Below are 11,571 nucleotides of genomic sequence, written 5' to 3' on the forward strand. Positions count from 1 at the left end.
CTCACGCGCAAGTACAAGTACCTGTCAAATAGTACCTCTGGGAGTATAAAGCATCCTTCAGGCGGATTGTGTGTGTTTTTTATTTTTTATTCTTGTGCAGCTTTAATACGGGAAATGTAAATTAATTAATCACCTCGAGGCTGACGGGCGACATTTTGCACAACAAACACACACGAGGAACACATTTCTTTTTTTGGGGGGGGGGGGTCCTGGGTCCTGGGTCCTGGTGAGCTTCCTGTTTCCACAAACAACCCGCCGGTCTGAGGAGACTCGAACCGCCGGCTCTGAATGATGCAGCAGATGGAGCGGCTGAAATGTAAATAAATATTAATGTACGAGCAACTCAGGTTTCTACGATCAAGACAATGCATCTATATATATATGTATATATATATAGATATATATATCTATATATATATATATGTGTGTGTGTGTGTGTGTGTGTATGTGTGTGTCCAGGAGGAGAGAGGTGTACATAGAATCAGAAGCAGGCCGGTGTGAGGAGGAGGACACCAGGAGGCGTTTATCAGTCAATCAGAAGAACTCATCGCGTTACAAATGTTTTTATTTTTGAACAGAAACTATCATAAAACGATTTGGCCTGTTTTTCGGAGAACTGGCCCTTTAATTCCAACACGATGTCCGTCAGATGACTTGTTGTTGTTGTTGTTATTGTTGTTGGTAAAATGCCCGCGTCCTCCGCTCCTCTCCCGGTTCTAACTGAAAGACAATCAGCGCTAAATAAAAACAAACATTTCTCTCCTCAGACGATGAAAATAAAAACGCTTCCTGTCGTCTGAATGTCCGTCAACACAAAAGGGATTCATCTTCTACTACTTTGTTTAATATGGAATATATTCAGTATATATATACATTTACACATACATATATATATATATATATATATGTATATATATTTATATATGTATATATATACATGTTGTTTGCCTCGTCTATTGATGTACAGCTCTGGGATAAAGGAATGTAAAAGGATTTTTGTTTTTCTGTAATTATGAACTGGGGAATAGCTTTCTTCTTCTTCTCTTTCTCTCCATCTTCCTCCTTCTCCTCCTCTTCTCTTTCTCTCCATCTTCCTCTTCTTCCTCCTCTTCTCTCTGACCCTGCTGCTACGCCAGCTCTCTGTTTTTGTACCTGCAGTGAGAGTTGGACTTTCTATTAAAAACAATAAAAAGTAAAATCAGCTGACGTTCAGTCGACTCATTGAAACAAAGATTTATGTTCTCTAAATAAATTTAATACGTTTTGGTTTTACTGTCGTTTTCTTGCACAAAACTTCCCCTAAAGTCAAAAGAAAGTGGATATTTAATGTAGTAAAAGTACCCAGTGTTGAAATACTTTCTGTAGTAGTAGAAAGTATTGGCTTCAAAATGTACGTTAAGTACTTCATTTGTAGTGAAAGTATGCAGAATAATTATTGATGCATCATCATTGATTAGTTTAAATACTACGAAGAGGTTAAATATATTAATAGAATATTTTTTTAAAGCATCAAGCATTTTTAATAGAATATTTTTTTAAAGCATCAAGCATTTTTTAGACCGAAAGGTTTGGTACTTTGAAATAAACGGGCCTGAAATTAATGAAAACTACATCTTTTACATCGGTTTAGATTTTTGAGATTTAATTAAATAATCTCAACACAGTTTAGCAGCCGTTTCGATCACATGACCTTCTTCAGGGGGCGGAACTCATCTGTTTCAACAATCTCAAGAATGTTTACATGCAGGATTAAAATTAAAAAGACACAATTACCTGGATCACAATGTATTTTATTTTCTGTCCAATTTACAAATCACATAAACTTTTCTGTTTTTTATTTTTTATGTGTATCCGTGCAGTACAAATATATATGTGCTGATAAAAAGCATCAAACTCTCGAGTTATGATGCTTAAAAAATTAAAAATAAACACAAAGATTTTGTCTTAAAAAAAAGGTTTAAAAATAAAACTAATTTGAAAAATGATACTGGCGTTGCTCTTTAAATGGGAAACTTTGACGTCCTTTTTTATTTATTTTTCCCACCAACTGCTGATTCAAACATAGAAACACTTAATGGAGGCTCGTAATACATAATAATATTCATACGGAGATCTATTAAAACACCAATGAAGAAGAACAAACAGCGTTAACACAGACTTCTTTTACAACCTGGGTCTTATTTTCTTTTTTTAAATAAGTCGTTTTCAGTCCAAAGACAAACAAACAAACGTCGGATTCTTTTTGGGTTCTGAACTGCTGGTCAGAAAAATAACTAAACATTTGAAGACGTTTTTTTTTTTTTCAAACAATACATCAATAAGATAGTCAATTAAGTAATTATGAAAGTGTGTCATCACACTGTTCCTTTAAATTAAGCTAAAAATGTTTTTTTTTAAAAAGACCCAAAACTGTGTTTGTTCCTCGCTGATGTTCAAGTTACAAACGACTTGACGACAAATCTCCAAAGTTCAGTTCAGAGCCGCCAAAGATGCATAAACGTCAGCGCGGTTCTGACGGAGAGGAAGTCGCTTTCTTTTACCCAGAAAACCCAAAACGGCTCGTCAGAAGTCGGAGTCGTCCGTGGCGGAGTTGTCGGCATCGCCTCTGACCGTCTGCGGGCGAGTTCCTCCCGACTCCTGCAGCTTCTCCTCCTCCTCCTCCTCTTGCTGCTGCTCCTTCTTCTCCTTCCTCTCCCTCTTCCTTTCGTCGTTCCGGATGTGGACGCTCAGACCCCTCTCCGTCATCTCGTAGATCCGACACCTGGCGCAGAAGAACGGCGACACGCCGACGTGCCGGAATTGGTCGGCCAGGTACGACGCCAGCGAGCTGAAGCCTTTGCCGCAGACGTCGCAGCGGGGCACGACGCCCGGGTGCTCCTGCATCAGGTGCCTCTTCAGGCCCAGCCTGGACCCGCGGTACCCGGGCGCCGCCGGGCAGAGCGAGCAGGTGAACACGGCGCTCTGGTTGGCGTGCCGCTTCGTGTGTGCGTCCAGTTCGATCTGCGTGCGCACCGGCTGCTTGCACATCTCGCAGAAGAAGGTCTTGTTCCCCTCCAGGAAGTGCATGTGCTTCAGGTGGACGGCCAAGCCGGACGCCCTCTTGAAAGAGCGGCCGGGCGGCGGGCACAGCGTGCACACCAGCTGCCGCCCGTCCGAGCCCGAGGTCGTCCCCGAGGTCGCGGCGCCGTAGTCCTCGCCGAGCTCCAGTATGCGCATGTTGCTCACGAGCGGCTGCTTCTCCTTCCTCACCTCTTCCTCTTCCTCCGCCATACGCTTCCTCTTCTGCCTCGGCCTCCTGGACGGTTTGGCGGTCGGCGAAGGAGCTCTGGCGCTCTCGGGCGCCGCGGGGTGTTTGAGCGCCGGCATCTTGGCCGGGAGCGGTCGGTCCACGGACATCATGAACTGGTAGCTTTCTCCCTCCTCTTCGGGATTCGAGTACTCGATGACGTAAACGCCGTCCTCCTCTTCCTCCTCCACTCCCTCCTCCTCCTCAGCAGGAGGCATCAAGTACTCCATCTCGTAGAACGCCGCCGCTTTGCCCCTCCCCCCGTTGTGAGAGTGCTCCTCCGCGATGTGCGTGTCGTCGATCCTCACCACCGTTATCTGGTCCATCCCGGCGGCGACGCCCCAGTTTCCATTTCCCGACGGGTTGGAGGACGCCGCCGCTTTCCCCGCCGGCCCAACGCCAACCGCCGGGCTCTCAGCGGACGTCTGCACGGGACAAAAAAAAACAATTAAAATGTTTTATATGTTTACTATTTATTTATAAAATATGTCAATTACTGTGGCTTCTGTATTTTTTTTTATTGCTTTATTATAATACTTGTTCAGATTTTTTTTTACTATGTCTTGCACTAAACCCACTGCTGGACTAATAAAGAATGATCTTTTCTTACTACTATACTTTACTACCTGCAATGTTTCAGTTACCAATATTATTTAGAAGTATTTATATTATGTTTGGTTATTGTTGTGAAGTTTGTATTTTCTTTCTTTAAATTGATTATTACTATTAATAGATTATTACTATACAGTATTTAATTTAAACTATTATGATATGGTACTAAGATATTTTATATAAATAAAAGTGGCAAATATCTCTATTAGTACTATTATATTACTATAAAGTAAACATTTTAATTCAGGACTTTTATATATATATATTTAAAAGTCCTGAATTAAAATATACTATATATAGTAATACAATAGTACTTGTCATTCAGAATACTATATATTATTGTAGTATAATCATTGGTGCATGAGAATGTTGCAGGTCATTTTAATGACTTTATAAGTGTGTAAAGAACAAAGTAAAGTCAAACTGTGTATTTTAATCTATGATGTTAAATCATAATATATATACATATATATATATATATAAACACATGTTCACTCACCATGAAGTCAGACATCACAAAGAGCTGGTGAGCTGAAGCACAGCAGCTAGAACGTGACTTCAAGTAACCGGAAGTAACTATATTCTTTGACTGCGCGCCACGTGGCTGTTTTGTCGGTTGCAACGAAGAGCAGAAACTACATGTAAAAGAGAAAGAAGAAGGTGGTTTAGCTCTGCTTATGCAGGAGGAGGTCTCGACTAGCACCTCAGCTAACCCCCAAAATGTCTATTTTCCTTTTCTGGGGAAATAAACACGTTAACGCCGCACCGGAGCGACTTCTGCCCCCTGGTGGCGCGGAGGGGTTTTAGCGCTACACTCCTGCGCCCTCTGGTGTCGCGGAGGGGTACAGCGCTGCACAGAGAAATACTGTGATACTAATGTAATGAGTTCAGTGATGGAATGTAACTTATTACTGCATTAACTACACATGTGAGGTTATTGTACTTTACCTGAGTATTTTCATTTTAAGCTATTTTATTATAAAGTACTGTTTAGTCCACTGCATTTATTTGATTTTATTGTAACATAGCTTTTCAGGTTCAGATTATCAAAACAACACATTATTGTATAAAATACCTTGAAGTCCTTAAAAATACAATGATTTTTAGAAGAATATCCTTTACAAAAGATGTCTTAGCCTTTGCATTCTATTTATTTAAATCGTATTTATATCTGTATACTTCTGTCATGATGTTTATGAGATATTGTTAAAAAAGAAGAAGCAGATGGCCATTGTCTCTGTAACATTCATCTATAACAATAAAGCATTGTGGTTTTGAATGCCTCAGCAGGCGCATGCGCAAACCGGCGGAGCGTATCAGCGGTGACTAGCTAGTTTCTCGTAGCGTTCAGTCCATTTAGATCCGACTGTTGTGCCGTTTTTGTGGATCCGTGAGTCGTTTCTACCGAGCGGGACTAACGTGACCAAGGCGTGAGAAGAATATGCCCAAAAATAAAGGCGAGTAAAGGAAGTCAGATGTGTTTTTCGGTGGTAATTGTCCGTTTTTGAGCGCGCCGTTAAAACGCACGCAGTGAAAACGTGACACCCGGCCAGCTAACCCTAGTTAGCTCTCTTTTAATTACACAAATTAAGAATATTTTACTCAGTTAAAAGGGCCTGTATGTAACCCAATCACTACATGTAAATTCGGCTCTGGTAATAATTAAGTTACTTTCAGATAATTAATGATTTTTAACACGTTTGTGGCAGTTAGCTAGCTAACATGCTAGCTGATACAGCTAGCTAGCTAGTCGCTGTTTAAACTCCACCCCGGGGTGCCCCTTGAGATCTGGGACGCTCATTTTACTTCAATGAAGCCCCGATAACACAAAATAACCACGTGCCTGGTTATTGCACTCCTTTTTAAGATCTAATTTGAACGTAATGTCACTTAGATGAGCTAACTAGTAGCTAACTAGCAGCTAAATGACACGTTAGCTGCTGCTCTGATCTTATTCAGCTAATTTTCTCAAGTTAAAAATAATCGAGTACAACATTACTAATGTTACTTTTAATGTAAAAATAACAGAAAAATGTCCCATGTGACTGTCACTCTGTCATGTTAGTATATACATGCTTTTGTTGGGGTTACAATACTAAGTTCTTGTACTTTAACCTCTTTCTCAATCTGTCACATTACTTTGGATCAAATTCTGTAGGATTAATCAGTTGCAATTATGAAACTCAACAAATGATTGCCTTTATTTATATTTGTTTACCTCCTATGTATCAGTTGCCACTTTGTATTTTGTGTGTGTTAAATGATTTTACCAGAGGGAGATTTATATCCAACAGCCTTTGATTAAACATAACTATGGGAAAAAAGTAGATATTAATTACTTTTAACATGTGTTTTTAAGCTTTATAGGAATAAATAATAACACCATGCTGTTCGAGTATCTAAGTATAATCAGGAACATTTAATGTGACTGTTCTATTATATATTCTATCATTGAATTATTATTATTACCATTGTATAAAGAAAGTTTCAAGCAAAGTACTAGTACTTCAAATGTGTCGTTAATTACAGTACTTGAGTAAATATCCATGATTACATTCAACCACTGCTGACGTTAGACTTTAATTGAATGTTATGTTAATAAACAAGTGTGTAACTCTGTGAATTAACGGACACGTTCTCGTCTGTTTTACAGGAAAGGGAGGAAAGAATCGTCGACGTGGAAAGAACGAGAATGAGTCTGAGAAGAGAGAGCTGGTGTTCAAAGAGGACGGACAGGGTGGGTTCTGGTTCTGGGACCGTTTTCAGCTCATCTCGGGCTCAGAAGAGCAAACTGCTGCCTGGAAAGTTTCACCAAAGAACCACATGTTTGTGACTCTTTGGTTATTCTTCGTGTTGGTAGCTAAAATAATTCTTCTCGGTTATTTCCATGAGTGAATACCTTTTTTTTTAACTGAGCTTAAACTCATTCAACTGAAATTGGCAGCATTTTATTAATTTGTTAATTCGTTACCATTGTGTTGAGCATCTTTTCATAGACTGAACAATGCATTAGTTCATAATTGATAATGAAAACAATGGTTGGTTTGATCATATTTCTGTTATATTTAATTCCAGCAGCCGGTCAGGAACAAATATTCTGAAAACCACTAAATCTCCATAAAAAGCTCCATAAAGAGAAGGTGCTTTTTTTCTTTTTTACACGCGTCCCCGTTACTGCTCGTTTTAAAACATGAACGCGTCTTATCTAATAAACACAGCAGGAGAACCTTGTTAAATATTCACATTTGATTTCATGCATTTGTCATCTCTGTGACCTTTTTTTTTTAAAACCTGTAAGGACCTTTCCGTAGAAAAGAAACCCGTAGATGTCTCCTCGGACTAACGCTCCTCTGCTCTTCCAGAATACGCTCAGGTGATAAAGATGCTGGGGAACGGACGTCTGGAGGCCATGTGCTTCGACGGAACCAAGCGGCTTTGCCACATCAGAGGAAAGCTCCGGAAAAAGGTAGGAACCCCCTTCACCCCCCTGACCAGCACACACAGGAAAACCTCCCGATAATGCTGAGTCGGCGTGGACTCAATTGACCGTGTGTGTGTCAGTGTGTGTGTGTGTCACAAAGCGCAGTGTGTTGCTGGATAATCTCTCCATCTCTGTTTTGTAGGTCTGGATTAACACGTCGGACATCATCCTGGTCGGATTGAGAGATTACCAGGTGCGTTGGTCTCAAAGTGTCCCACAATGCATTGTGGGAAAATACTGTACAAACTGATGGTCGCTAACCGACATACACATCCCATCATGCATTGCGCTAAAGGAAAAAATGGCAGACAGACATTCTACTCCATTTTTGAATAGTTGCTTTTAGATCACAATTTAATATTCTATTAATTCCTTATTTACATTGATAGTATTTTCTATTAAATATCAGTACAAAAACGCCCTTTAAAATTGTCATATTTAAGTTTTTATTTCTCTCTTTCCCACCGTTCTTTTCAAGCTCTTAATATTTAGACATCATGTCTCTTACAGCATTTCAGGATTATCGTTTAGAGAATAACTGCATTTAAACATTTACTCCCATTAACTTGTGTTTCAGGACAACAAAGCCGACGTCATCCTCAAGTACAACGCAGACGAGGCTCGCAGTTTGAAAGCGTACGGCGAGCTGCCCGAGCACGGTGAGTAAACGAGTCTCTCTGGTGGAAACGTTACGATGTTCTGCTTATGAACATATATATTAATGAAGTATTTCTTTCTCGCAGCCAAAATCAACGAGACTGACACCTTCGGGCCCGGAGACGACGACGAGATCCAGTTTGATGACATTGGCGACGACGACGAGGACATTGATGATGTGAGCGTCTTTTTTAACTTCATAATTAGCTCTTCTTGTGTGTCTGTTCGGTACTTCTGGAGTTCTGTTCTTTTTTAATAAACTGTAAAACTAAATGTGGTCTAAACTCTCAAAACATGTTAAATTGTCAAATTTCTTTATGTAAATCTAAACTATCTGACAAGAAAGTCAGCAGATAATCTTTAATATATATTTTTCTATATCATGACAGAGTATTGTCATATTGCCCAATACAGATATAGTCTCTGGTGTTTTATTTAGTTATAGCAGTTGGTCCGGAGAAAATCTGAAATTCTAAATATAATCCTTTTACTTTGTTAGTCATCTATAGTGCTTATTCAAATAAAAACACACAGTTCATGTCATGCCACTAGTAGTTTTAATGTCTAATAATTGTTCAACTGTTTCGCACCAAAAACTACATTTTACAAGAATTCCTTTGCACAGTACTCATTTTTACTAAATGGAGCATGAACGCACCATAATGCAACTTCAAAATCAACATTATAGATAGATAGAGAATCTAAGAGTACTGGAAATATCAGAGTATTGCAAATGTAAGGTGATTTTTAAAAACAAAAGGTAAATATCTAAACGAATACAAACTGTGCTTGACAATCTATGAACTGAGTACAACGATGAGTAATAAAAGTGTAAATACTCGTGTTCTGTCTTCTCCAGATCTGAAGGCCTGCTGCTGGAGGGGGAGGATTTTACTAGAGATGCTCGCCACACCGATGATGATACTTTTTTATTAAGATCAGCCTCTGCCAATCCAATACAGTTAATTAAAACGTTTCAATTTATTCCAGTTTGTTAACCATCAGCAGACGTCGTTGTTGTTGTTTTTGTTTTTGTTTTTGAGGTGAGGAAAGGACCGACACAAGTACTTTTTTTTGGGGGGGGGGGGGGGGGGGGGGGGGGGGGGAGTTTGTTGTTGACGTGAATGAAAACGGTATCGATATCGAACGTTTGGAGGATCGTGAGCCGGCTGATCACCAGCATCGTATTCTGGGCGAATATCTGGACGCGCTTCTAGATTTTCACCTCCTTTTTTTATTTTTACTTTTATTTTGCTTCTAACATCAACAAAACGGCAACATTTCACATCTTTTTAGTTTGTCGTCTTCTGGATTATCAAAGAAACTAACACCGATACCGTGACTGCACAACATCGCACACACACACCATCTTTTTAACAATGTATTTATATTGATTTCACACTGTTGTGGAATTTAGCAAAGTACAGAATCTCTTGGTTCGTCAATAAAAAGATAAACCATTTATTTTTTGTGTTTTTTATTTTATTTTTTATTTGGGTTTTTTTAGCTGAGACGATTAGAAAGCTGTTTATTCTGAAAAACACTTGCGTTCGGCTCCATTTTTATTTTTTCTGTTAACTTCATTATTCCACTATACTCTATTTTCGGGGGATCGAACCATGAAGGCGATTCCTCTCCCCTGAAATGAACAAAAAAAAAAGAAGAATCTAAATGTATTCTATGGTTTCTCTTGTTTGTGTTGTTTTTTTGTGTGGGTTCTGTTTTTGAACTCTTCGCTGCTCGCTCTGCGGCCGTCTCTAGACCAGCGGTTCCCAAACCTTTCCTCCCCGACACACACACATACTGGTATCAACCTCAGATCACTCTCACACCTTCGTTGAACCTCTAGAAAATCAAGTACCAGATATGAAGTACTATATTTTCCTCTTCTTCACCTCTCTGGTCCCTGAAGGGGGGGGGTGCACGGTGCACCTCAGTTTGGGAACCACCGCTCTAGACCACATGGGGCCTGTCGCTGTAACCCTGAGATAGTAGAAAGGAAAACAAAATGTACCGTGATGTTTGAAGGCTGGGTTTCCAATAAAGATCTTAACTCCACTGACCCGGCGTCGTTGATATTTACGGAGACGCTTCCCTCGCCGGTCTGAAGGTGGCGAGGTCGATCCGGAGCGGGAAGCCGAAGCGGCCTCGCGCCCTTCAGAGCGCCCGAGGTCGAGGGAGCACAACGTGTCCGACCTGATGCTATTTCTGTCTTCAGACAGACGACATCAGCCGACGTGTCCTTGAGCAAAGCGCTGAATCCCCTCCAGCCGAGCCCTGACCCGTCTGTGTGCTCTCCCCATTCTCTTCTAATGAAATATTTTTATATATAGATATGTTTGCATTTATTTTTACATATATTTATCTATATTTCTTTGGCTTTTCTTTTAATATATATTTATACATAATTATCTTCTTTTTTTAAAAGATATATGTATGTATAAATATTTAAAATATGTTTTTAAAGATGCTTTTTCCAAAACATGCACACTTTTTTTTAAAGATATATTTACATTTAAAATGTTTACATATTTATATTTTATTGCTTTTCTTTTAATAGATATTTTTTAGATTTATTCTATACATCTGTATATTTATTTTTATAAATAATATAAAAAAGATTCTTTTACATGCACATTTTTCTGATGCCCAAGAAGGAAATCCTGATACAGGTTTCACATTAAGACAATTAGTTTTCTGAAATGTTATGTTTAAATATGCAAATGAGACATTCTCTAATGTTAACTTGTGGTGGATTTAGATCTACAGATGCACTTTAACTCTTACTTTACAGATTAAGGTTCATTCACAAAACGTATGAAGAACTTTGAAAATATAATATTTCATAGATCTCTCAATTAATTATACATTATTTAATGCATACATCTCATCTCATATTAGATACAAGGGGGATTTTTAATATAGTTTTAATAAAATGTTCACAGTATAGTTTCTACAGGTTTTATTTGTACTGTTTTTAAACAAAAGATAGTTGATAGTTTTCATGGTTTCCAATAATAATAATAATCATTTTTTTGTGTAGTTATTTGTAGAGCTTTCATCTTCCGTGACCATCAGTGTGTGTGTGTATGTGTGTGTGTGTGTGTGTGTGTGTGTGTGTGTGTGTGTGTGACCCATATTGCAAGTCAACAGCAGCCTGCCTCAGTTTGTTATAAAGTATGACGTAACTCAGTCGCTGGGGGGGGGGGGGGTCGCTTTTGCCTTGCACGTGCGCCTCCATCACATCCATAGAACGGCGCCGGATCGAGGCACGTGTGAGAGAGAGAGAGAGAGAGAGAGAGAGAGAGAGAGAGAGAGAGAGAGAGAGAGAGAAAGAGAGAGAAAGAGAGAGAGAGAGAGAGAGAGAGATATAGAGAGAGAGAGAGAGAGAGAGAGAGACAGAGAGAGAGAGAGAGAGAGAGAGAGAGAGAGAGAGAGAGAGAGAGAGAGAGAGAGAGAGAGAGAGAGAGAGAGAAAGAGAGAGAGACAACACACCTTTGTAATGAAAAATAAGTCATGAATATTCAATAAAATA

The 11,571-nt window shown here is 39.3% G+C and overlaps 2 protein-coding genes and 1 long non-coding RNA gene across 3 annotated transcripts in view; 2 read left to right on the top strand and 1 right to left on the bottom strand.

The window, feature by feature from the left end:
- The window catches only part of LOC117749307, a 1,840-nt gene extending 628 nt beyond the window's left edge, over positions 1 to 1,212 (top strand). The window contains exons 1-2 of the long non-coding RNA XR_004611697.1: positions 1 to 316; positions 460 to 1,212. The exon at positions 1 to 316 is cut by the window's left edge and continues 628 nt beyond it. This is a non-coding gene — a long non-coding RNA (uncharacterized LOC117749307). The remainder of the gene's footprint in view (positions 317 to 459) is intronic.
- Positions 1,213 to 2,247: 1,035 nt separating this feature from the next.
- si:dkey-226l10.6 (zinc finger protein 32) lies at positions 2,248 to 4,646 on the bottom strand. The gene is made up of 2 exons (XM_034559643.1): positions 4,398 to 4,646; positions 2,248 to 3,711 (listed from the first exon to the last, which is right to left on the bottom strand). The coding sequence occupies exons 1-2, from the start codon at positions 4,410 to 4,412 to the stop codon at positions 2,563 to 2,565; spliced, it is 1,164 nt and encodes a 387-aa protein (XP_034415534.1). The 5' UTR covers positions 4,413 to 4,646; the 3' UTR covers positions 2,248 to 2,562.
- Positions 4,647 to 5,163: 517 nt separating this feature from the next.
- On the top strand, positions 5,164 to 9,500 carry eif1axb (eukaryotic translation initiation factor 1A X-linked b). The gene is made up of 7 exons (XM_034560485.1): positions 5,164 to 5,355; positions 6,552 to 6,635; positions 7,261 to 7,364; positions 7,522 to 7,572; positions 7,957 to 8,038; positions 8,123 to 8,214; positions 8,896 to 9,500. The coding sequence occupies exons 1-7, from the start codon at positions 5,340 to 5,342 to the stop codon at positions 8,899 to 8,901; spliced, it is 435 nt and encodes a 144-aa protein (XP_034416376.1). The 5' UTR covers positions 5,164 to 5,339; the 3' UTR covers positions 8,902 to 9,500.
- The last annotated feature ends 2,071 nt before the right edge of the window (positions 9,501 to 11,571 follow it).

Source organism: Cyclopterus lumpus, chromosome 20, assembly GCF_009769545.1.
Source record: "Cyclopterus lumpus isolate fCycLum1 chromosome 20, fCycLum1.pri, whole genome shotgun sequence".
In the NCBI taxonomy this organism is placed as follows: domain Eukaryota; kingdom Metazoa; phylum Chordata; class Actinopteri; order Perciformes; family Cyclopteridae; genus Cyclopterus; species Cyclopterus lumpus.